General features: G+C 38.6%; 1 protein-coding gene and 1 long non-coding RNA gene across 9 annotated transcripts in view; one reads left to right on the top strand and one right to left on the bottom strand.

Moving 5' to 3' along the window:
- Positions 1 to 8,576: 8,576 nt before the first annotated feature.
- On the bottom strand, positions 8,577 to 20,902 carry LOC114676982 (uncharacterized). Its single transcript, XR_013415450.1, has 2 exons — positions 20,767 to 20,902; positions 8,577 to 10,270 (listed from the first exon to the last, which is right to left on the bottom strand). It is a non-coding gene; the product is annotated as an uncharacterized LOC114676982 (long non-coding RNA).
- The window catches only part of C1GALT1 (core 1 synthase, glycoprotein-N-acetylgalactosamine 3-beta-galactosyltransferase 1), an 84,468-nt gene continuing 80,087 nt past the window's right edge, over positions 20,106 to 24,486 (top strand). For 5 of the 8 annotated variants that reach the window (XM_015134034.3, XM_001088179.5, XM_015134031.3 and 2 more), the window contains exon 1: positions 20,106 to 20,323. In XM_015134034.3, coding sequence (XP_014989520.1) covers positions 20,317 to 20,323 — 7 coding nt within the window. In that variant the 5' untranslated portion in view covers positions 20,106 to 20,316. Of the gene's footprint in view, positions 20,909 to 24,486 lie in introns of all 8 variants that reach the window. The other 3 variants (XM_028846039.2, XM_015134033.3, XM_077997024.1) reach the window with 3 other exon arrangements.

Here is a 24,486-nt window from a genome sequence, read left to right as displayed (position 1 = left end):
CTTTCCCTCAGCTCTTTCCTGCCCCACATGTGTGTCCTTCTTGCCCCTAGTACCTTTCCACATTTTATATTGGGTACACATTCCAGTAGCCTCATGGAACTAGAGATCTGTTTCTTCTCAACTCTGGAAAATTCTTTCTATTCTGTTTCTGCACATGACCTTTACCTTCCACCTAGATCTTTTTGGTCTTCAACTGTACAGAGTGTTATCTCTTTCTTGAACCTCCACCTTCTACCTCCAACCCCTAATTCCTGCCATTTTCCTAATCAGGTATATGCTTGACAAAAGTCTGATGTATAAGGGGACAGATAATATTACCTTGATTGACAGTGTTCTAATACATATATTAAGCAGTTGATGTAGAACAGGAAGGAAGACAAAATGTTACCCTGTTTCCCATGAGAAAGGAGGCTACACTGCTCTTCTTAGGAAGTAGGAAGATAGATGCAGAGACAGATATTCAGAAGGGGGGGAAATAAAAGTGGTCTATGTGTCTGCTAGCCTAAATCTATTCAGTAAAAGAGAAGTCAAGTCCAGTTTAAGATAGAAGTAAGGTTGGTTCCAAAGGATGGACACATACATGCAACTCATTCCTGGGTACAAAAGATGAAATAGAGGGCATGTGTCCAAGTACATGTCCAAAGGTGTGAAGTAGCTACAGGAATTTTATGAGAGAAACCAGTCCCCAGGACTAATGTTAACAGATGACAGAGGGAAAGCTGTCTGAATTATTTGCAAATAGACTACTGGTCAAGAGGAACTGGAACTATAGCTGAAAAAAAACTTAGAACTGCACACACAAACACAGTACTAATCAGCAGAAGTAATGAGGATTGAGAGAAAACAATAAGCCATAATTTACAATCAACTTAAATAGAATTTATGCAACTGAAAAGCTAAGGCAGAATAATAGGCAGTAACTTCCAGTTTATAATAATGACTACTTGTGTAGTCATTACCACACAAAATTACTGACTACTTATGTACTGACACATATTTTGCACAATGATATGATAGACTAAGACAAACTGGATAGTTTGCAAGTAAACTACTTGTCAAAAGGACTTGGAACCATAGCTCTATTGACATGTAACCATCCTAACTAAAGAGAGACTCAAATTCTCAGAAATGTTTGTTTCTATTTTGGGGAGATCATCCAAATCCATAAACTTGTGAGGCTTTAACAGTGGGAAAAAACCTTACAACTCATTTAATCTAACTTCTTTACTTTAAAGGTAATTGCCCCTTGGATAAAAATCACAAACATTTTAGTATAAACATATTTATAGTGAATAACTTTACATTTGCTAGCCAAAATTTGTTGCTAAGGGACTAAAAACTGTGGCAATAAATTGAAGTATTTGTTAAAAAGATATTTACTTTTAAAATTTTTTATCAGTCCACTTTTTATTGTGAGAGTTGCTGATAAAAATAACTACCATTTATTGAATACTTGTAACATGTTAGACGCTTTGCAAACATCCTCCCCTTTAACCCCCACAACCACTAGAAAAGACAGGCATCATCATCTTCCTTTTACAAAGTTGAGGATCATGAGGCTCAGAAAATAGTAGCTAGTAGCTAGTAAATAGTAGAGCCAGGATTAAAATACATGTTTTCTAATACTTAATACTTTATCAGATTGTGTCGCAGTGGTATTAAAAAATTAGAAACATAGGAAAACATGAATACTTTCCATACTTTCTATTGTAGGTGCTATTTCACATGTCCTTAAAATATGTGTGCAAATGCAGAAGATTTTATTGAAGTTTACCTTAAGGCAAAGATAGTCATAAAGAGGTCATAAAGAGGGCTGACTTACTGAAAGTACTTCAAAATTCTACTCTCTCATTCAATGTGAACAGTTCAAAAACTTTAGTAATTGTCGTTGATCAGCATGGTGAAATATAATGGGCTCATTTGTGGACAGGACTGATAGGTTGCACTGGATCTATCTTTCTTCATTTCTCATGTGGAACATTGTTGTTAATGGGTCTATGATGTATGAAGAGCTAACTGTAAGTAAGCAGAAGTAACTCAAATTCTATAACCTATTGATCTTAGATCCCTAAAAAGGAGCTTGGATTTCAGGAGGATTGGGAAACAGCTCTCCTCTTGCTTCATATTTTGCCATAGGCTGGGTTTTCCAGAAAACAGACTCTGAAATGGAGATCAGCATGTGGAAAGTTTATTAGGGAAGACTTTTAAGATCAGCACCTGTGCATAGAAAGAGACAGAAGCAGGATTGGACAGTGGGAAAAGTTGGGCTGTGATGTAGTCTTAACAAAGTCCTCAGTCAACCCGATGGGGAACTCTGAAGGTGGAATGGCCCTAAAGAGTATCACAGGTCAGGGAAGGAAAGCTCTATTTTTAATACCCCTATGTTGATCAGTCATTGGATGTGGATGCCTAAGAGGGGGCATGGCTTTAAGTTGTTTGCACCTGAGGCAGTTCCCTGAGAGGGCTGTTAGCTGAAGATCATCTGCTGGCAGCACTCCCAATAGGTGGGAAAATAAATCTTTCAGTCCTGAAGGAGGATCAGGGCAAAGCATTACAGTGTTCACCTTGGGTTTGCTGCCTTTGATTGCATGTAAATATTATTTTGTATTATTTAAGATGTATAGGGTGAGTAAAATGCCCTAGAAACCTTAGTAAAGATTAACCTTGTCTGTCAACTTTATTCATTTAGGTGTTTCTTTTAGATTTGAAAGCCTCAGAGAAGGACCAAACAGTGTCTGAGAAGTTTGAATTTAGACTAAAAGCTTGGTCTGGTGTTTTTATGTGAACAGAACTAGAAATCACAGCAGCCAGGAAGAGAAGATGGCCAGATAACTGAAAGACAGAAGGCAGGTTAGGAAGGAGCTCAGGCCAGGTCATGCCCACCCATCTGTGTTAGAGGATGGTGATCCTTGTGCAAGCAGATATGGAACTAAATAAAGCCTCTTTACTCATTGTGGTGGGATTATGTGGAATAGAAGCATGCATCTAGGTGCCTTGACTATTTTTCCATTGCTTCATTTTACATAATTATACCCATTTAATTTATCCTTTAATTTTTGTGAATGTATCACTCTATTTCAGTTATGCTAAGGGAATAAGAAAAAAAATTTGTGTCCATATTTGGATTAGAGAGAAAAAACAAGCATCACATCCATGGGGTGCAGTTGAGACAGGTGTAGGAGAAATCAAAGTGAGAAAGATTAAGAAGGACATTTCAGTGTAGGAAGCTCTAGATGCAATAATTCAGCTTTCAAGACAGGAAGAAAGAGTCCAGAAAGGCATGTACTGCTATATCTTTTCTCATTTCCTTCTCCGATATATTCCCTTTCAGGAGAAAAAAATGAATAGTTATAAGCGCCAATTTATGCTCACATGGTACCAGTTGAGCATCTGTAATCCAAAAACCCAAAATCCAAAATGCTCTAAAATCCAAAGCTTTTTGAGCATCAACATGATGCTACAAGTGGAAAATTCCACACCTAACGTTATCTGATGACTCACAGTCAAAATAGAAAAACTTCATTTCATGCACAAAATTATTGAAAATATTGTATAAAATTACCCTTAGGTTATGTGTATAAGGTGTATATGAAACATACATTTCATGTTTAGACTTGGGTCCCATCCCAGAGATATTTCATTATGTATATGCAAATATTCCAAAAGTTCAAAAACATCTGAAATCCACAATACTTCTGGTCCCAGGCACTTGAGATAAGGGACACCTGTACTAGGTGTTTTCACATGTTATCTCATTTACTGATAACAACCATGTGAAAAAAATATATTACTGCCATTTTATTATGAGAAAAAGTAAGACTCAGAGAGAATAATTAGGTTTCCTAAGCCCACACAATAAGTGATGGAACTGGGAAGAGAGTGTAGCACAGGTTTAGGGTGAGAAACAATTGGATTAAATGTCCTTCAGTATTTGAATACAAAAATTGTGGTATGTTCTTATAATCGAATACTACTGAACAATAAAAACTAATAAACTACTGATAAATGTAACAATATGGTTTAATTTCAAAGTAACAATGCCAGTGAATAAAACCAGGTATGAAAAACCACATAATGTATGATTTCATTTTTATAACTCTAGAAAATGCAAACTAATCTCTATTGACAGAAAGTAGATCAGTGTTTGCTTAGAGAGGGGGCAAGTTGGGAAGTGGCAGGAAGAAACTTTTGGAGGTGATAGATACGTTCATTATCTTGACTGTGGTGATAGTTTCATGGGTGTATACATATGTCACAACATCAAATTATACACTTTATGTATACTTATGAATGTCAATTATATCTCAATAAAGCAGTTAAAAACAACTGGGTTGAAATCTCTGTTATACTACTTACAAAATGCTTAATCTCTGAGACTACATTTTTTAAAAATCAGTTAAATGGAGTTGCTAATGCCTACTACGGAGGGTTGGTGTAAAGATTAAATCAGTAAGGCACGTACTTAGCACGCTGCGTAATACAATAGTAAGCATGCAGCAGTAGTTATATAAAGAGTCCTAGACTGAGTTCTTCCTTCTTAGAGCTTTCTCCACTTTAATTAATCATGTTAGTCCTTTTTATTTACAGCTGGAATTCAAACACATCAGTCTTACTCCAAAGACCAAGATCTTTCCACTAAACTATGCTAAGCCATAACAAATTTTATGATTTGAGTTGAGGAGGGCATCCCATGATCAGACACCAGGCTCAGAGTATTCCACATAAATGCTCCTCTGTCTTATCCCAGGGTCTAGAAAAGTCACTCTGGGCCAGGGAGGAAGACCAGTAGTTCCGCTGCATATTCTTTACCTATACTCCTTCAGATTCTATCTCTGCTCCTTTTATCAGATCCCTACTGGCTAAACAGCAATGAAACTGCTTATGCAGTGTAAAGATAAATTGAGTGCAACAGGTCCTGTTTCTCAGGAGTTTGCCCTGAATAGCAGTCCAAACTAGATGTAATATTGGGAGAATAGCATTCATTGAGATTAACTGACCTACTCTTTAGGAAACATTTGCTTTCCTGGATAAAATAGTGTATTAAGCATGTTTACATCATGCATTAAAAATGTTATACTGCATATTACACATCACACATTTAATCTTAAACTATATGTAAATTTATAAAATATATAAACAATGATAAAGCTCCCATGTTTATTTCCTAAAGAGTACTGTTAAGAGTAATACATCTTTAATATGTCCAATCAAGAGGCCATTTCATAGAATTATGTTTTTTGTTGTTGTTGTTGATTTGTTTTTTCTCCAAGTGATAATCATTGAGAGGGTCAAAACAAGCAGAATTTGTGGTATGCTGACATCTTATAAGATTGTCCTTGGACATTCTAATTTGCCAAAATTTGGACCCCCTGATACTATAGCTCTTTCCTTGGCCTACTACCCCCAGGCCTCTTCTCACAGTGCCCAGACCCTTATTCTTCTGAGACCGTTCTTTCTCCTCTTTTCTCACCTTCCCTCTGCCTACTCCTATGAAGCAGCAAAAACATTCTCCTAGACCCAGACTGAGCAGCTTAGTTCTTGTCTCTGAAGCCTTGGTTAGCATCAGCCATATGGCATCCTAAGAACCTTACCTTCGACTCCATTTTTTTTCAAGGTTTTAAATTTTCTTTCAAAGAAAGGCACTTTTCTCTCTTAGAGAAATTCTGATGCCATCTATAAAGAAATATGTTCTCCACGTTTCACAAGGGAATGAATAAATTCATGAATAGGTAAGTAGAGATGGTGAATGCAGGCTGCTGTTTCAAAAAATCTAGTGATAATGCAAAGGAAAGAAGTGTGCAACAGTTGTAGAAGGTGGTAAGGTAATGGGATATAGAAGTCAGAGGAGTGACAGAAATTGGGAATTTAGAAAAGATGCAGGTTAGTCGCTGAGGCAAGTGCTGAAGAGGAGGGAGGGGCTGATCTCCAAAGCAGAGTAGGGCTGGAAGGCCAGCCTAGAGCAGGAGGAGACAACACTTCAGAAGTTGCTATTGAGGGAAGTTTGCAGGTAGAAGAGAAGGAGATGAGTCATATCATCATAAAAAATACCACCTGGTGAGAATAAAAGTGAAAGCAAATAAAGGAGTGTGAATATTGATTCAAGTAACTTTCATGGGAAATGGGAAAGAGAATTGGAAAAGTAAAAGGAAAGCCTTTAGACCCCAGCTGAGACAACAAACCTAATAGGCATAGTAGAGAGATTTCTTCCAACAATCTTCTCCTGTTTTTCCTGTTAATGGGATAACTCTTAAGAGTTACAATTTTCATGGTTACAAAATATTTCATCAAGTAGATGTATGATAATCTATCAAGATTACTCAATTCCTTTTCAAATGAATTAAAATGTGGTATTTTTAAAAAGACAACTAAGCATACTTTAATTACCTGTAAGAATATTGTCTACCTACAAATAATTAAAGTCCCTAAAAAAGGAAGCAAAACAATACATTTGTCTTTTCTGCCAGCATTATTCCTTTCTTCAGCAAAACACTGTAATTTAAAAATATATACAGAATCATTTATTTTTTTATTATGGTAACATATACATAACACAAACTATGACATTTTAACCATTTTAAGGGTACAATTCAGTGGCATTAATTGCATACATGCTATTGTGCAAACACCACCACTATCTTTTAACAAAGCTTTTCCATCACCCAAAACAAATTCAATAACCATTAAGCAGTAACTCCCCTTTATCCCCTCCACCTTTAACCTATTTTCTGTCTCTATAAATTTGCCTATTTCAGATATTTCATATAAGTGGAATTATACAATACTTTGTCATTTGTCTGGCTTATTTCATTTAGTATCATGTTTTCAAGGCTCATCCATGTAGTAGCATGCATCAAAACTTGATTTTTTTCATGGCTGAACAGTATCCCACTGTATGTGTATAAGATATTTTGTTTATCCATTTCTTGGTTGATGAACACTCGGGTTGTTTCCACCTTTTGGCTATTATGAATAAGGTCACAATAAACGTTCATGTACAAATATCTCTTGAGTCTCTGTTTTCAATTATTTGGGGTGTATATCTCAGAGCTGAATTGCTGAGTTGTATGGTAATTCTATGGTTAGCCTATTGAAAAACTGCCATGCGGGTTTCCACAGTGGTTGCTCCATTTTACATTCCCACCAGTAATGTGCAAATGTTCCAATTTCTCCACATCCTTGTCCACACTTGTTATTTTCTGTTTGGGTAGTTTGTTTTGTTTTTTCTTAATCTTACAGCTATCCTAGTAAGTGTGAAATGGTTCCTCATTGTTGTTTTGATTTGCATTACCCTAATAACTAAAGATGTTGAACTCTTTTCATGTGTTTATCAGCCATTTGTACATTTTTTTGAGAAGTGTCTATTCAAGTCTTTTGTCCATTTTTAAATCATGTTGTTTATCTTTTAAGGATCCTTTTGGATTCAGTTTGCTAGTGCTTTGTTGAAGATTTTTGCTTCAATATTCAGAAGGGATATTGGTGTGCACTTTTTTGTGATGTCTTTATCTGACTTTGGTATCAGGTTAATGCTGACCTCACAGAAAGAGTTTGAGAAGAATTGGTGTTAACTCTTCTTGAAATATTTGGTAAAGTTCACCAGTGAAGCTATCTGGTCCTGGACTTTTCTTTGTTGGGAGGTTTTGATCACTGATTCAATCTCTCGACTTGTTATACGTCTAGTGAAATTTTCTATTTCATCTTGAGTAAGTTTGGTTAATTTGTGTGTTTATCCAGTTCATCCAGATTATCCAAAGCTGGCAGTAATGTCCCTATTCTCATTTTAAATTTTAATCATTTATCATTTGTGTCTTTCTTTTTTCCTTTGTCGGTTTAGCTAAAGGTTTGTCAATTTGATTACTTTTTTTACAGAGCCAAATTTTGGTTTTACTGATTCTTTCTATTGTTTATTCTGTTTTATTGATCTCTGCTCTAATCTTTATTTCCTTCCATTGGCTAGTTTTGGGTTTGGTTTACTCTTCCTTTTCTAGTTTCTCAAGGGATAAAGTTAGGCCATTGATTATCTTTTGTTTTTTTCTAATGTAGGAATTTACAGTTATAAGTTTTCCTTTGAGCACTGTTTTTGCTGCATCTTACGCTTTAATATACGTGTTTTAGTTTTCATTATTAAACATCTTATGTTAGGCTGGGCATAGCGGCTCATGCCTGTAATCCCAGCACTTTGGGAGGCCGAAGCGGGCAGATCACCTAAGGTCAGGAGTTTGAGACCAGCCTGGCCAACAGGGTGAAACCCCGTCTCTACTAAAAATATGAAAATTAGCCGGGCATGGTGGTGGGCATCTGTGTTTCCAGCTACTCAGGAGGCTGAGGAAGGAGAATCACTGGAACCCAGGAGGCGGAGGTTGCAATGAGCCGAGATCGTGTCACTGCACGCCAGCCTGGGTGACAGAGCAGGAGTCCATCTCAAAATAAACAAACAAATCTTATGTTTTAATATGTTTGTTTTCATTTTCATTATTTTCTAATTTTTCTTGTAGTTTCTTTTTGACCAATGAGTGTTTGGTAGTGTGTAGTTTCATTTCCATATATTTGTGGATTTTGCAGTTTTCCTTTGATTTTGATTTGTAGCTTCATTCTCCTTGGTCAGAAAAGATACTGTATATGACTTCAACTTTTTAAAATTTATTCACTTGTTTTGTGGCTTAACATGTAATCTATCCTAAAGCATCTTCCATGTGCCCTTGAGAAAAATATGTATTCTGCTGTTATTGGGTAAAATGTTCTATATACTCATGTTTGGTCTAGTTGGCTTATTCAAGTCTTTTATTTTGTGACTTATCTTCTGTCTAGATATTCTATTCATTTTTGAAAGTAAGATATTGGAGTCTCCAACTATTATTGTACAACTATTTGTTTCCCTTTAATTCTGTCAATATTTGCTTGAAATATTTTGGGTCTCTGTTGTTTGGTGCATATATGTTTATGATTATAACTTTTTGATGATATACATATTTATCTATATATCAATATATAATGTCCTTCTTTGTCATTATAACAGGTTTTGACTTGAAGTTTTTTTTACCTAATATTAGTATAGCCTCCTCAGCTCTCTTTTGGTTCTATTTGGATATAATATCTTTTCTATTCTTTCACTTTCTACTTATTTGTGTCTTTAAATCTAAAGTGACTCTCTTACAGAGAGCATTTATCCATTCTGCCAATCTCTGCCTCTGAGTGAATAGTTTAATCCATTTATATTTAAAATAGTACTCCTAATGAAGTACTTCTGCCATTTTGATACTTGTTTTCTGTATGTCTTATACTTTTTTCCTCTCTCATTTTCTCCATTATTGCCTTCTTTTATGTTTAGTTGATTTTTTTGTAGTGAACCATTTTGATTCTTTTCTTATTTCCTTTTCTATCTTTTCCTATATATCTCATTTCCTATAGATCTTTTAGATATTTTCTTTGTGGTTACCATAGCAATTACATTTAATGCCCTAAATTTAAGGTAATATATTTTGAATTGATACCAACTTAACTTCAAAAACATTTAAAAACTATACTACTGCACATCTTTATCTTCCCCCTTTATGTTGTTAATGTCTTTTTACATCTTTAACATTGTGTCCCCAACAGGAGATTTATTATTTTTACATATGTGTATGTTAAATCGTATTAAAAATAAATGGTAGAGTTACAGACAAAAATTAAATAGCACTTGTTTTTATATTTCCCCTACTTTTACTGTAGGCCATTATTTTCCTCACATGGCTTTGAATTACTGGCTAGTGTCTTTTCATTTCAACTTGAAAGACTTCCTTTGCATTTCTTGTTGGACTCAGCTTTTGTTTATCAGAATATATCCTAACTTTTCCATCATTTTGAAGGACAGTTTTGCTAGATATAAAATTTCAGTTAATAGGTTTCATTTTCTTCCACCCACTTAAATATGTCACTCCACTGTCTTCTGGCTTCCACGTTTTCTGATAAGAAACTGGCCTTTAATTTTAATGAGGATTCCTTGTACGTGATGAGTTACTTCTTTCTTGTTTGCTGCTTTCAAGATTCTCTACCTTTGGCTTTTGATGGGTTGGTTAGAATGTCTTAGTGTGGGTCTTTTTGAGTTTATCCAACTTGGAGTTCATTCAGTTTCTTGGATTTGTAGGTTAGTATATTTAATAAAATTTTGGAAGTTTCTGGCTATAATTTTTCAAATATTAGTTCTGCCCCTCTCTTTGTCATCTAAAATTCCCATAACACATATGTTGGTCCTCTTGATGATGACGCACAGGCCCTTTCGTCTCTGTAAACTCTGAAAAAAAAAATTAACAGACCTTATTTTTAATGCCATTTTAGGTTTACAGTGAAATGCAGTGGAGTTACAGAGAATTCCCATATATTCCTTACCCTCACACATATACAGCCTCCCCAACTATCAACATCTCACACCAGAGTGGTACATTTGTTACTATCAATGAACCAACAGTGACACATCATTATCAAGCAAAGTCCATAATTTACATTGGAGTTCACTCATGGTGTTATACATTCTATAAGTTTTGACCAATGTATAATGAAATGTATCTACCATTATAGTGTCATAAAGAATAGTTTCCCTGCCATAAAAATCTCCTGTGCTCCACCTATTCATCATTCCTTCCCCTCATCTGACTGGAATCACGCAGTCTGTAACCTTTTCAGATTAGCTTCTTTCACTTAGCAATATGCACTTAAAGTTTGATATAGTTTGGATATTTCTCTCTGCCTGAATCTCATGTTGAAATGTAATCTCCAGTGTTGGAGGTGGGGCCTAGTGGGAGCTGTTTGGACCATGGAAGCAGATCCTTCATGAATGGCCATCCCCTTGGTAATAAGTGAGTTCTTGCTTTGGTTCACATGAGATCTGGTCATTTAAAAGTGTGTGGCATCACCCCTCCACCTCTCTCTCTCTCTTGTTCCTGCTCTGGCCATATGATGTGCTTGCTCTCCCTTCACCTTCTGCCATGATTGCAACCTTCCTGAGGATTCCCTGGAAGCCAAGCAGAAGCCAGCATCATGCTTCCTACAAAGACTGCAGAACCATGAGCCAGTTAAACTTTTTTCTTTATAAATTACCCAGTCTTGGGTATTTCTCCGTAGCAATGCAAGAATGGATTAACACAAGGTTCAACCATGTGTTTTTTTGGCTTGATAGCTTATGTCTTTTTAGCATTGAATAGTATTCCATTGTCTGTGTGTACCACAGTTTATTTATCCATTTACCTTGTATTAGTCTGTTTGGGCTGCTATAACAAAATAGTACAGACTGGACTGGGCACAATGGCTCATGCCTGTAATCCCAGCACTTTGGGAGGCCGAGGCAGCAGATTGCTTAAGCTCAGGAGTTGAAGACCAGTCTGGGCAACATGGTGAAACCCTATTTCTACAAAGAATACAAAAAATTAGCTGGGCATGGTGGTGCATGCCTCTGGTCCCTGTTACTCGGGAGGCTGCGACAGGAGGATCACTTAAGCCTGGGAGGTGGAGGTTGCAGTGAGCCGAGATCATGCCACTGCACTCCAGCCTGGGTACCAGAGCAAGACTCTGTCTCAAATTTTTTTAAAATAGGAAAAAAAAATATAGATGGGGTGTCTTAAACAACAGAAATTTACTTTCTCACAGTTCTGAGGCTTGAAATCCGTGACAACACTGCTGGCAAATTCACTTTCTGGTGAGGGCTCTTTTCCTGGCTTTATAGGTGGCCGTCATTTTTTCCGTTTTTTTTTTTTTTTTTATGTCCCCACACGGCCTTTCCTCGTGTATGCATAGAGAGGGGAAGAGAGAGTGCTCTGGTATCTCTTCTTGAGAACACTACTCTTACCAGATCAGGGCTCCACCCTTAACCTGCACTACTTCCTTAGAGACCCCATCTCCAAATACAGCCACACTAGGGGTTAGGACTTCAGCACAGGAATTCTGAAGGGTACATAAAAGGGCCTCTTGGTTACTTTCAAGTTCTGGCAATTATTAATAAAGCTGCTGTAAACATTCAAATGCAGGTTTTTGTGTGGACATAAGTTTCACCTGATTTGGGTAAATAACAAAGAGCCCAATTGCTGGATTGTATAGTAAAAGTATATTCAGTTTTGTAAGAAAACTGCCAAACTGTCTTTCAACATGGCTATACTGAACCCATGCCTGTAATCCTAGCACACCTTGGGAAGCTGAGGTGGGAGGATCACAAGCTCAGGAATTCAAGACCAGCCTGGGCAACATAAAAAGAAAAAAAAAGTGGCTATACAATTGGCATTCCAACAAATGAAATTTTCTTCATTCTTTTTCCTTTCTGCTCCTTAGGCTCAATAATTTCAATGGCCTTATCTTCAAGTTCACTGACTCTTCTGCTTGCTCAGTTCTGTTGCTGAAGCCACCTAGATTGTTTTATTTTTATTTTTCAGCTTCAGAATTTCTGTTTGGTTCCTTTTTATAATTACTATCTCCTTGTCGACACTCTCATCTTGTTCATACATCATTTTCCTGGCTTCCTTTAGTTCATTGTCAATGTTTTCATTTCCATGTTTAGCATTTTGAGCATATTTAAGACAATTGTTTTAAAGTCTTTGTTTAGTAATTCCAATGTCTGGACTTCCTCAGGGACAGTTTCTATCCATTTATTTTGTTCCTTTGAATGAGCCATACTTTGTTTCTTTGAATGCTTTGTAATTTTTGTGTGTGAGCTTGAAAAGTGGACATTTGGCTCCTACGATGTGGTAACTAGGAATTAGATTTTCTTCACTTTCCTAGGCTTTGCTGTTTTCTGGTTCTTGAAGGCTGTAGCAGTCAGTTTATTTGAGGCCTGTCTCAAACATTATTTCAAAGACTGTATTCCTTGTCAATATGGTCACTGAAGACTCTGTCCCTTAGCTATGTTCAGCTAGTGTTTTGGCAGATTTCTTCGAATACCAGGAGCTCTCACAGTCTTTGCAAATTGGCTCTAAGCCAGGGCTCTACTTCAATTCTTAGTCAGGCTTGCACTGTGCTAAGGGATCAGCCCAAAATGAAAGCTCAGGGTTTTCTCAGGTGTTTTCTAAGCATGTGTTTTGCCCTGGGCATGTGCATGGCTTTCTAAATTTCCATGTATACATGGTTGCTTTTGAATATTTTAATTTCCCAAATAAACTCTCTCTAGATTTTGCCTTAGGCAGTCTATTGCATGTTTCAACTGTAATCTCTGCCTCCAGGTGTCTAGAGTTATTACTTCAGTTTGCCGTGTTTTCCAGCTTTTTCTGCCCTAAGTTCTGAGTTAGACAAAACAGAGGACAGGATCTTGCATCAACCCTTCAGGTAGCCCCTTGTATTGGTCTGCTTGGGCTACTGTAACAATATACCACAGACTGAATAGCTTAAACAACATAAATTTATTTTTCACAGTTCTGGAGGCTAGCAAGTCCAAGATCCACATTCTGGCTGACTTGGTTTCTGCTGAGGGCTTTTTTTTTTCTGGTTTACAGATGATTGGCATCTCTCTGTGTCCTTACATAATGGGGAAAGAGAGCTCTTCCTCTTCTTAGAAGGGCACCAGGTCTACTGGATAAAGGGCCCTACCTTTATCACCTCATTTTACCTTTATTACCTCCATATACCTATAAACCCCAACAGGATAGGGTTGGGGGGCTTTCCAAACACACAGCGGTTCCTAGAGGTTGGTATGCCTGGAGACAGCATGGAAGCTACATGCCATTTCTCCCATACCTTACATTATACATCTCTTCTATCTGGCTATTCATCTGTATCCTTTATAATAAGTGAGTAAACATAGGTAAAGTATTTGCCCAAGTTCTGTGAGCCATTTCAGCAAAATGGGAATTTATGGAAAAAGGCTGAGGAAGGAGATGCTTCTCAATGGAGGATGAATAGAAACCAGAAAAGGTATCTACCACAGGTCCACCTTTAGATTTAGAAATACAACTTGAAATAAAAAAAAAAAAATGCCACATTATGCAGCTACACAATTTGTAAGTCAATTAGTTCTTTACAATAACAGATGCAACATATACATTTATAAATAATTTACTCCTTTGGGATTTCAAACTAAAGAAACCAACTATTTCATTTACAACAAATGTTTCTGCTTCTGTTTCTCATCAATTGAGAAAACAATTAAGGAATACTCTTGATTCTTATTCCAGGGAACTGGAGGAACAGAGAGTAACCCTAGGGATTCTAGCCTCGTAAGCTGAGAATATTTTTCTAGATGACACAAGTTCCTCAGTGCACACGTGACAGTCTCTGCTTTCAAGCTAATATGCTGTGAGTCACACTGAGTCCTCTTCCCTTGAGGTTAAATGTACTTCCTAGACTTTTTTCTTTATTTCTTCCTCTGCTCTATTCTCCATCTGAACCCTATTCCTCTGTCAGTCAATTCAGAAAACACCACCAGCCGTTCCAATTGTCTCAAAATCTTGGTAAATTTTGTGAAGACGTAGCTGCAAGGAATAAAAACTGTTTAGAAAATCTTCCCTTAGGTTATACAGGGTGGCACTGTCAGGTATTTTCAATAGGAGATGAGAAGCTCTGTCTAAAAGCACAATGTTGCCAGAAGGATTTCCCTCATCTTTGTTTCCTGGTGTCCATTTTTCACTTACTTCCTAATTTAACATAGGAAATGAGGTACATGAAGCTCTGTCCCTTTCTTACCCCTAGAATTCTTCTTTTTCTTACTCAGGGATCATCCACAACAACAAACAGTCTGATATCTAATTAGGCCAGTAGTTTCAACTGATTTGGGCTCACAGTTGAATAGCTGAAAACAAGAAACAACAATACAATTAAACTAGGGACCATTCATTCACTACATAATCAGGACTTGAATCTCACACTAAGGCTCTGTCTTACTCATTCTAACATATATTACCTCTCAGGTTAGTCATGCCACAAAAATGTGCATTGTTATAATTGCCTCATCTCTACCTTTGATGTTCCAGTATATAAAGCCTTCCCCCGTGTGCCCTAAGCTCTGCCCTCTGAAAGAGAAAGACTTGTTTTCTGCCATTTATTTTCTTGCTATTGGATGCAATTTTGCTCTAGGATGAACTCATAAACTCAAATAACCGGTTAAATATATGTTTGTTATTAAGTTTGTTTAAGTACCTCTGTTACAATAAAGAGGAGCAGATATACTCAGCCACAGTTACAAATTAATTCATGAAAAGAAAAAGGAGCCAGTGATAATTATGCATTCTTTTAAAAGAGTAATAAATTTTCAACAGGCTAATAAAATGAGATCTGACATATAAGCTACCATTCCGCCATACTCTTAAATCCAAACTGCTTGTTATGAATGATGCTACTATTTTATACAGTACACAGTAAAATCAGTAAATAAGTTGTCACTTCCTGAAAGAAAGATCTCCATGGTATTCACGTAAAATACTTAATGCTTAACTGCTTAAACATAAGGTAGACCTCATCAGCCTAATTTAATTAAAAGAATGCTAATACTGTATATATAAAGCATATTTATACATAATCTCATTGACTGCCTTTTGGAGTACATTGGTATTATTTTCCCCAGTTAGTGGATAGGGAAATTGAGATTCAGAAGGGGTAGGTGACTTATTACAGGTCATCCAGCTAATCAGTGATAAAACTGGGGGCACTGAAGGATAAGTACCTTGACTGGGCTTACCAAAGTGGTGGCTACAAAAAGGCTAGAGGTGTGTTTAAAAGTTTACAGGAGAGCCATCCATTTTCAGTTGACTTTTTCAGGAAATGATTCAGTTTGAAAAGGAAGAATGCAAGAATCCTGCAAAAGAGGGCTTTGAGAGAATTTAGATCTGTAGATTCTGATCTTTGGATCGATTACATCAAAGGAGATTGAACCGCCCCCTTGGTAGACCTGAGAAATGCAGACAGACCTATTGGTGAGCCATGAAAATGCTGCAGGGAAAGTCATCAGAGGCATCTGTAGCTAAACGTGCTATGCATCAGACTGGTCATTTGTGAAGAGAAATAATACAGCCTACCTTGTGAAATAGTATTGCAAGCCCTGTGGGCAAATTTGTATTATAAGTCAATCTGTAATTTGCTTGGAGATGGCAGACAAGATGGCTGTCTGGTTTCGAGACATGGTTTAATTTTGTGTTAACTCATTAATTTTTAAAACATTTTTGATTGAGGAAAAACAACTGGGGGCAGAATTCAAGTTTCAAGGATTCCATTCTGTTCACCGTGTTACTTCCACAACTGGCGAAGTTTAGCTCTCAGTAAGATTCACACTTCATTTCTCTATGAGAGATCAAAAAACCCTTAGATAATACAGGTGTCAGGGAGCAAAGATAAACCTAACATTGTATGCTACCCACTAAAGTGTAAAAGATATACTTCATTCAATTATTTATTCATTCAAACAACAAATAATTGAACACCAGCATGTGTGCCAGGCATTGTGCTAGGCTCTATTATATCCAGCTGCATGAGTTACCTATTGTTGCATAACAAACTATCCCAAAACTTAGTGGCTTAAAACGAAAATCATTTAAACATTTAGTATCTCACCATTTCTGTGGCTTAGGAATTCAGGACCGTAGCTGAATGATTATGTCTCAAGGTCTCCTTCTAGGTTACAGTCAAGATGTTGACCAGGATGCATGCAATCATATGAAGGCCTGACTGGGATTGGAGGATCTGCTTCCAAGCTCATTCACATGGCTATTGTCAGAAGGCCTCAATACCTCACCGATTGTTAGCTGGAAGCCTTAATTACTCACCATGTGAGCCTTTTTATAAGTTACCTGAGTGACCTTATGACTCTGACATGACAGCTACCTGGCCCCAACAAGTAATCCTGGAGAAAGAATAAAAAGGCTGGCATGTTTTATAGTTTCCCCTCAGAAGTCACACTACATCATTTCCTCTGCATTCTATTCATGAGAACAAGTCATTTGATACAGTCCAAACTCAAGGTGAGGGGAATGAAGTTTGACCCTTTGAAGGAAGAAGTATCAAATAATTTGTGAACATATTTTAATACTACCATATGAGTTAATAAAATTTAATTCATGAAATTTAACTTAATTATTATAAAGTGGTGTCAATATATTTGTAAAATGTAGGTATTTAAAGGGAAACTAAGTCTATTAAAGAAGACAATGTTTCACTGTTGTTGCTAGCTTGTTTACATTTTCTGTCACCATTTTCGTCTCATTCTGTTAAAAAAATTCTGTATATAGTGCTAAATAAATGATGACTTGGCCTATCTTATTATGTCAACTAAGAATTGGATTTGATACTTATAACAGACAATAACAAAATCTTATATAGAAGGAATATAGTCTTCCTCACCTAACAACAAATCCAGAAGTGGGACAGTCCAGAGCTGGTCAGTTTGGCCCTCCAAAGCAACCACGGACCTAGGCACCTCCGGTGTCCTACATTATTAATAGTGTCAGTGTGGCTTTTGTTATTATGGGTGAAATATGTCTGCTCTACATCCAGTATCATGTCCCTGTTTCAGGTTCAAAAAAATAAAAGGGGTGGGTACAGATCAAATGGCTAAAGCAATATTTATTGAGCCTCCTCTACAGAAATTCACTTTTATTTAATTGATAGTCACATGGCCAGCCATGACTTAAGAAAGTCTAGGAACATGAATATTTTTAACTGGACATGCTGTCACCCTGAAGAAATCAGAGTTCTACTAGTAAAGAAGAAAGGATATTGGTTTAGACAACCAGTAATGTCTACCGACCTACTCTAAGGAGCTTTAACATGCATTATTAAACACTAGACACAAGAAAAACAACAATACTCAGGTTTACCTGTGTTTCAAATATGTTTCAAATGGGAGAATCTGGTCAGTTTTGAGTCCCACATATAAAGTATATTTTTCAAAGTAACCACAACTTTTATTCTCTAATTGAAAATGTTAAAGAATTGGCTGACATTAGTGTTACTTCTAGGAATGTGTCCAAGGAGATAATTGCACAATTGTGCAACAGCCTGTGGATAAGAATGTTCATAAGAGACTTTTTTATGATAGTAAAAACTTGGAAACATAAATGTCAATCAATAGAATACTGGTTGGATAAATGATGGTATATCCATCTAACAGACACTATGCAACTTTTAAAAATAATGTTTTTCATGACTGTTGTTCACTGTGCAGATAATAAAATCCAATTTATGAAATATTGTATTTATATGTCTATATGTGCTTCTATTCTTAGAGAGATGCCTAGAAGAATGTAACACAAAATTTAAGAAATGGTTATCTCTATATTATGGGATTTGGACAGATTTTAACTTCTTTGCATTTTTGTTTAAAATTTTTCAATTTGTTTGCACAAGCACGTAGTGTTTTTATAAAACAATAGTTATTAGCTGGGTGCCACAGCCTATGCCTGTAATCCCAACTACTGGGGAGGCTAATGTAGGAAGATTGCTTCAGCCCTCAGCCCAGTTGCTCGAGGCTGTTGTGTGCATGATCACATCTGTGAATAGCCACTGCACTCCAGCCTGGGCGACACAGAAAGACCATATCTCTTTAAAAAAAGAAAAAAAAAAAGCTATTTTCAAAGAAAGGCAGGGTGGGAGCAGGGCTGATTTGGTCCAGTATTGTTTCCAGCAAGTAATTTTCCTGGATAAGGCTGTGGCTGACCTTATCTTAGGAAAGGGTTCTAATCTTTGCTCAATGGAAAAAAGTGTTATTCTTTATTCATTATAACTTTTAATAAAATTAAAATGAGAAAAGGAGTTGTGAGTTTTGGTTTCTATTTGGAACACTGACCTCTGAAAGGGTCTCCCTTCCATATTTTACAATGGGTGAAAGATATTGTGGAAAGGTGGAGGGGGAGGAGGCTGAGCAACAACTGTATACAAGTTGGGGAGGAGTAGAGGATGGAGGTAAGGATGTAAGGGAGAGAAGTCTGGACCCATGAGCCAGGGAAAGAGCAATAACCTGGACAGCAGGATAGCTGCACTTCTCTTCTAGCATGGACCTATCAGTTTATCTTTCTGGCCTTAGTTTTCTCATCTGAAAAATAAGACATCTGTATTAGAATCACTACATGTGCTTTATGTTTCACAATTCTTTTGGATATATTGATGCTATGTCCTGAGAAACTACACTACAGCTGAACCTAAGCAAATTAAAGAAAAAATAACAACAATAATGTATATTGTTTATTACTTGTCTCAGGCATTCTAAGTAACTTGCCAATAGGTAGAGGGACCAAGATGCCAGCCCAGGCAGTCTGATTTTAGAGCCCATACTCTAACAACCATGCTGTAGAGTACTAAAGAACCGCTTGGATAGGGCATTTAAAGGAAGCAGGATAGCTTTCCTATTCTGGAACTTGGTCTTGTAGATAATGGTTAATGCCAGTAAAGCTGATACCTTACCCTCACCTCATGACTATTATGGGGTTGCCTCAACAGGTGGCAGTCTCCTCCCCCTATTCCAAAGACAACTTCCTTATTCAGAGCCCAGTGAAAGGGGAAATAGGTTTTGTTAAGCCCCGAAGAAGCTCTTCTGGCCATTGCCCCACAGAACCGAAGTGCTGACAGAACCAAAGACGAAATGTGCCTACAGAAAGCTTTCTAGTATCATTATCTCGGTCATCATACATGATGACCCAGCACCCGTATGCATACTTCATCTTATTACTTCCTTTCATTAAGTCCAGAGAGATACTGAGTAAAGAGAGTACGAGGAAAGAACAGAAAAACAAATGAACGGGTTAAGAGCAGGCTACAGGCCACAAGAGTCCTGCAGGGTTAGAGCCTGTACCTCAGACAAAGATCCCTCAGTCATCCCCTTTTTCCTTCCCTGTTGTTGCCCTGCCTTCGTCCCCCTCAAGATCCGGAAGCAAGTGCATAACCTTATAGCAGGATCAGAAAGGTGGAGGGTAGCAGACACAAGCCGCAAGGGGGCTATAACGAAATCTGTTGCTCTTGGAAGACCGACTTCCCAGACCTCTTCGCATTAGGGCGGAGCGTGCGCCCGGCAGCCAATCCCCGGTTCCTCACGTCGCCGTATCCCCGCCCACCGCCCCTCCCGCTCCGCCCTTCCCTGGGGCTGGTGCGGCGGCGGAGACGTCAGCGCCAGGAGACTCCGGGTGGCGGCTGCGCCGTAGGCGGGCCACGGCTTGGACGCGCTGCGGGGAGGGGCGGAGCGAGCGGGCGGGAGCGCGCGTAGGGCCCGCCTTGGCCGCCGCTGCTGCTGCTGCCGCCGCTGCCGGGGAATAATCTGGGCGGCAGCGGGCGGCCTCGGCTAGCGGCCACGAGCCACTTCTGCGGCTGCCCAGAGAAGCAAAGGTCGCCGGTCCGAAGTCGTCCCCCTCTCCGCCCCCCAGGAGGGGCGAGAGGGAGCAGCAGCTGATGTCAGGTACGGCCGGCGGAGGCGCCCTCAGGCTGCGGGTCCAAGGTCTCGGCTCCCCTCGCCCTCTCCCCGCCCTCCCCCTTCTCCGGGTTGGTAGGGAAGCGTGGAGGATAGACCTAAACCCCGGGCGCGGCGGAACAGGTGTCTCGGGGTCAGAGCCGGGCTGGGGTCGTCCGGGCTCCTGAGGAAGGCGCGAGGACTTCCTGCTCCCGGAGTCTTAGCGATCTGCCACAGCGTCCGGGTGCGTACCCGGCCGCAGTTTTGTGGACTTGTAGCCTCCTCTTCGTCGTGGGTCCTTCCGTTGTGCCCGCTCGCGCCCCTCTTCTGCCGGCGCGCTGCCTGGCGGCGCCGCAGGGTGCAGAGTGCGCCCGGGCCGGACCACTTAGCGGTCCTGCCCCGCCGGGCCCTCCCGGTCCCTCCTCCCGCGCCCTCCCCGCCCCGCCGCTGACCTGGGGGTCCCGCCGGACTCGGCGCCCAGGTGTGGGGCACCTTCGCCGAGAGCTACTCAGCTGCCGCGCCGCCTGAGCGCCCAGCGAGCAGGCTCCTTCCAGAAGTGCCTGGAGCTTGCTTGGGGCTAGCTTGGATCATCAGGTTTGTCTGTGGCTGATTTATTTCTTTAAGTTTCCGTGCCGCAGAGTGAACCAGATACGTGTGTGTTGGGGCATTCGCTGCGTGGGGGAGGAAGAAAGGCATTAAAAAGAATTTTTTTTTTTTCATCTCCACCCCATTTTCCCCCAGCAAATTGTGATGGGATTAGTAGGTGTTGACAAGTTGTCCATATTGCTTTGAATTTGGGTAAGTTGTACACTCTTAAAACATGACCATAATTTAGCGCTGTGGATTTATTCTTTCCTAGCCCTTACCGTCTCCCCACCCCCACCGCCCCGCATTTAAAGCAAACAACAATATCAGCAACACAAAACCCACACATTCTAGAAAAATTCTCAAGATTTCTAACCTAGTTCTCTATATCCATTGTACATATTACTCGATTTCCGTTTCACGCTTTTTAAGATAGAAAACTATTGTGCTAACCATGGATTGATTTCATTATGAATTTAAAAGTTATAAATTTAGAATCATAATGAATCAGTGAATAATTAGGCCAGTGTGTAAGGGACAGAAATATGTTAACTTACTAAAAGTTGGGCATAGAACATAGCTTTGCCAGGAAAAAGTGTGCATAATTTCAAGTTGCTTGATTGTGGTGTGAGTTTGGGAAGTGGGAATCTGAGTTTTTAGAAGGTATTTAGATGACAGCTTTTCACCCTCTTAGGTAAATGTCAGATGAGCTTGATGCACATGATACTGTATGTTTTAAGTATTGTATATAGTAAACTATGCTTTCTACCAGCCTTTATATGTAGATGTACAGTTTAAGTGAATATAAGGTTTCAAGTTAGCAAACAGTTAACTCTTCACCTAATGTTGAGTAAAGCAATGATTTAGTCAGGAAAGTATGACTCATTTAAAATTCTTCATAAAGAGAATAATTTTTCAGTATTAGTGGAGAACCATTAAATGCCTCTCTTAAATTTGCCTGGAATTTGTATTTTTTTGTATCTTCCTACTTAGGATTAAGCATTTTAGAAATATTTTGTGTTTCCTATTTAAAGTTTTTCATAATTACTCTTTTTAAGACTAGACTACATTGAGTAAATTCAATATTCAGTTATTAAAATCGTATCACAAATTTATTTCAGGGTACATATAATGAATTCGTGTTTACCTAATAGAAATATGAAAAAGTATGTCACTAGGCATATGCTACTATTTGTATATTGATTTGTGCTAAAATTAAAATTGCATTATGCAGTTTAACTTTATAAGCCATGGTAATTTAAAGTAGAGTCTTTGTGTGGTAAAATTATTGATTGGAATTTTTATGACAGTGCAGCTATAAATAAACCTTAAGTAGAAAATGGAAAGCTTGATGCTGAAATTAAATTCAGATAGGCTTAAAAGTTTAAGCTTCCCAATACAACCATCTTTTCTTTTAGAAGATTTCTTAAGATTTGATTAAAGAGGCTGATGTACAAACTATAGCAAGGCTGAAAGAAAGGTATGACAAAAATCTTTTTACTCCAGATTCAGTGGGATTAAGTCATTCTTTTAAAAGAAGAAAGGGGGTGGAGTTGGGAAGGAGACTTGTTCATAAAATGAGAAATTAGCCTTTTATCTTGAAATCTGGTTAGAGAGGAACTCCAATGTGTACTTAAATTATTTTGCAGCTAATTCAAATGTCCAAGGGGAAAATATATGCCAACATCTGTAATGTGTGAGAATAGGAAGTGTACCTTGGAAAGAAAAAAATATATATATAAAGAAACTGGTGTTTGTGATCTAGGGAAGCACATAAGAAGGTGGGTGAAACTGAAAGGAAAGTCTAAATAAGCACCTGTAGTATGTGCTGCCTTGCACACTCAAGGGGCATGTTGGGGGCAACGAGAGGCAACACTAGGGAGATTCTGGAATGGGAAACCTGTATAGTAAAGCACATTTAAATGGGTAGATGTTGGATAATAGGCAGAACTTGAAATTAAATACAGCTTGGCATAGTTATTTGCATTCTTGGTCATTGTATTAGTTTTCTAGGGCCTTGGTAACAAAATACGACAAACTGGGTGATTTAAAACAACAGATTTATTGTCTCAGTTCTGGAGGCAAGATGTCTGAAGTCAAGATGTAGGTAAGGCTATGCTCTCTCAAGGTTCGAGGGGACAGTCTGTTCCATGCCTCTTACCTTGTGTTACTGCCAATCCTTGGCATTTTTTGGCTTGCAGCTATATCACTCCAGTCTCTGATTCTTATCACGACATAATCCCTGTGTGGCTCTGTCTTCATATGGTGTGCTCCACTTGTTAGAAGGATACTAGACGTATTGGATTAAGATCCACCCTAATCACCTCATCTTAACTTATTACATCTGCAAAGACCCTGTTTTGAAAAAAAAAAGAAAGAAGGTCACATGCAGAGGTACTGGAATTAGGACTTCAACCTATCTTTTGGGGAACCTATCTTTTGGTGTAACAGTTACACGGTTTCTTTTACAGTGTTCAGTAAATGTTTAGCATCATAGGCTGAGTCAGAGGCTACCGTGAAAAGAGGATGGGACACTTATATTTATTTACATATATCAGTGATGTCTTAATAGCAGAATATCTGAAACTGGGTAATCTATAAAGAAAAGAAATTTATTCCTTACAGTTATGAAGGCTGAAAAGTCTTGGTTCAGGGGGCCACATCTGGTGAGGGCCTTGCTGGTATGGACTCTGCACAGTCCTGAGGTAGCACAGGGCACCACATGGTGAGGGGTCCGAGCATGCTAGCCCAGAACTCTCTTTTCTTATAAAGCTACCAGTTCCTTTCCCGTGATAACTCGTTCATGAGGGCTGAACCCTTAGGACCCAGTCACCATTTAAAGACTCCAGCTTTCAGTACTGCAACACTGGTGATTAAGGTTCAACATGAGTTTTGGAGGAGGCAAGCATTCAGACCACAGCAAGTGCTTACTATGTGCCACGTCCTAGAGATAAAACAGTGGATAGACAAAAATCTCTGTCCTCATGGAGCTTACATTCTGAAACAGGTTCTAAAAATGTGGTCCCTGGATCTGCAGCATCAGCATCACCTGGGAAGTTGTTAGAAACTGAAATTTTCAGGCTCCATCCCAGAACTCTTTATTTAACTAGCCTTCCAAATAATTGTGATGCAGACTCAGGTTTCAGAACCACTGATCAAGATGGAAAAGACACAGTAAACAAGATGGATAAGTAAAATAATATTAGATATTAATAGGTGCTGTGGGTAAGCATAGGGTGGGCCAGTGAAGACTCCTGAAAAGTGAAGACCTGAAGGAGTTGGAGAGTGAGCCATATGAGCATCTGGGTGCGTGTTCTCAGCAGAGAACAGTAAGTGCAAAGACCCTGGCACGTCTGAGGAATGGCAAGCAGTTAGTATTAGGTTCAGTCTATGAAATGGCCGCTGTTTGTTCATTTTTTGACCTACAGAAACACCAAATACTAGGGAGAAGAGATCAGAAAGAAAGGGGTGGAGTAGGATGCAGATTGTGGGAAGATCGTTGTAAGGTTTTGGTGGTCTGAGATTAGGAAGATGGGAGGTTTTTGAGCAAATGAGTGACGTGATCCGATTTCAGTTTTAAAAGGATC

The sequence above is a fragment of the Macaca mulatta genome, chromosome 3, assembly GCF_049350105.2.
Source record: "Macaca mulatta isolate MMU2019108-1 chromosome 3, T2T-MMU8v2.0, whole genome shotgun sequence".
In the NCBI taxonomy this organism is placed as follows: domain Eukaryota; kingdom Metazoa; phylum Chordata; class Mammalia; order Primates; family Cercopithecidae; genus Macaca; species Macaca mulatta.
The sequence above is the reverse complement of the archived record's forward strand: the minus strand, read 5'-3'. Positions and strand labels throughout refer to the sequence as shown.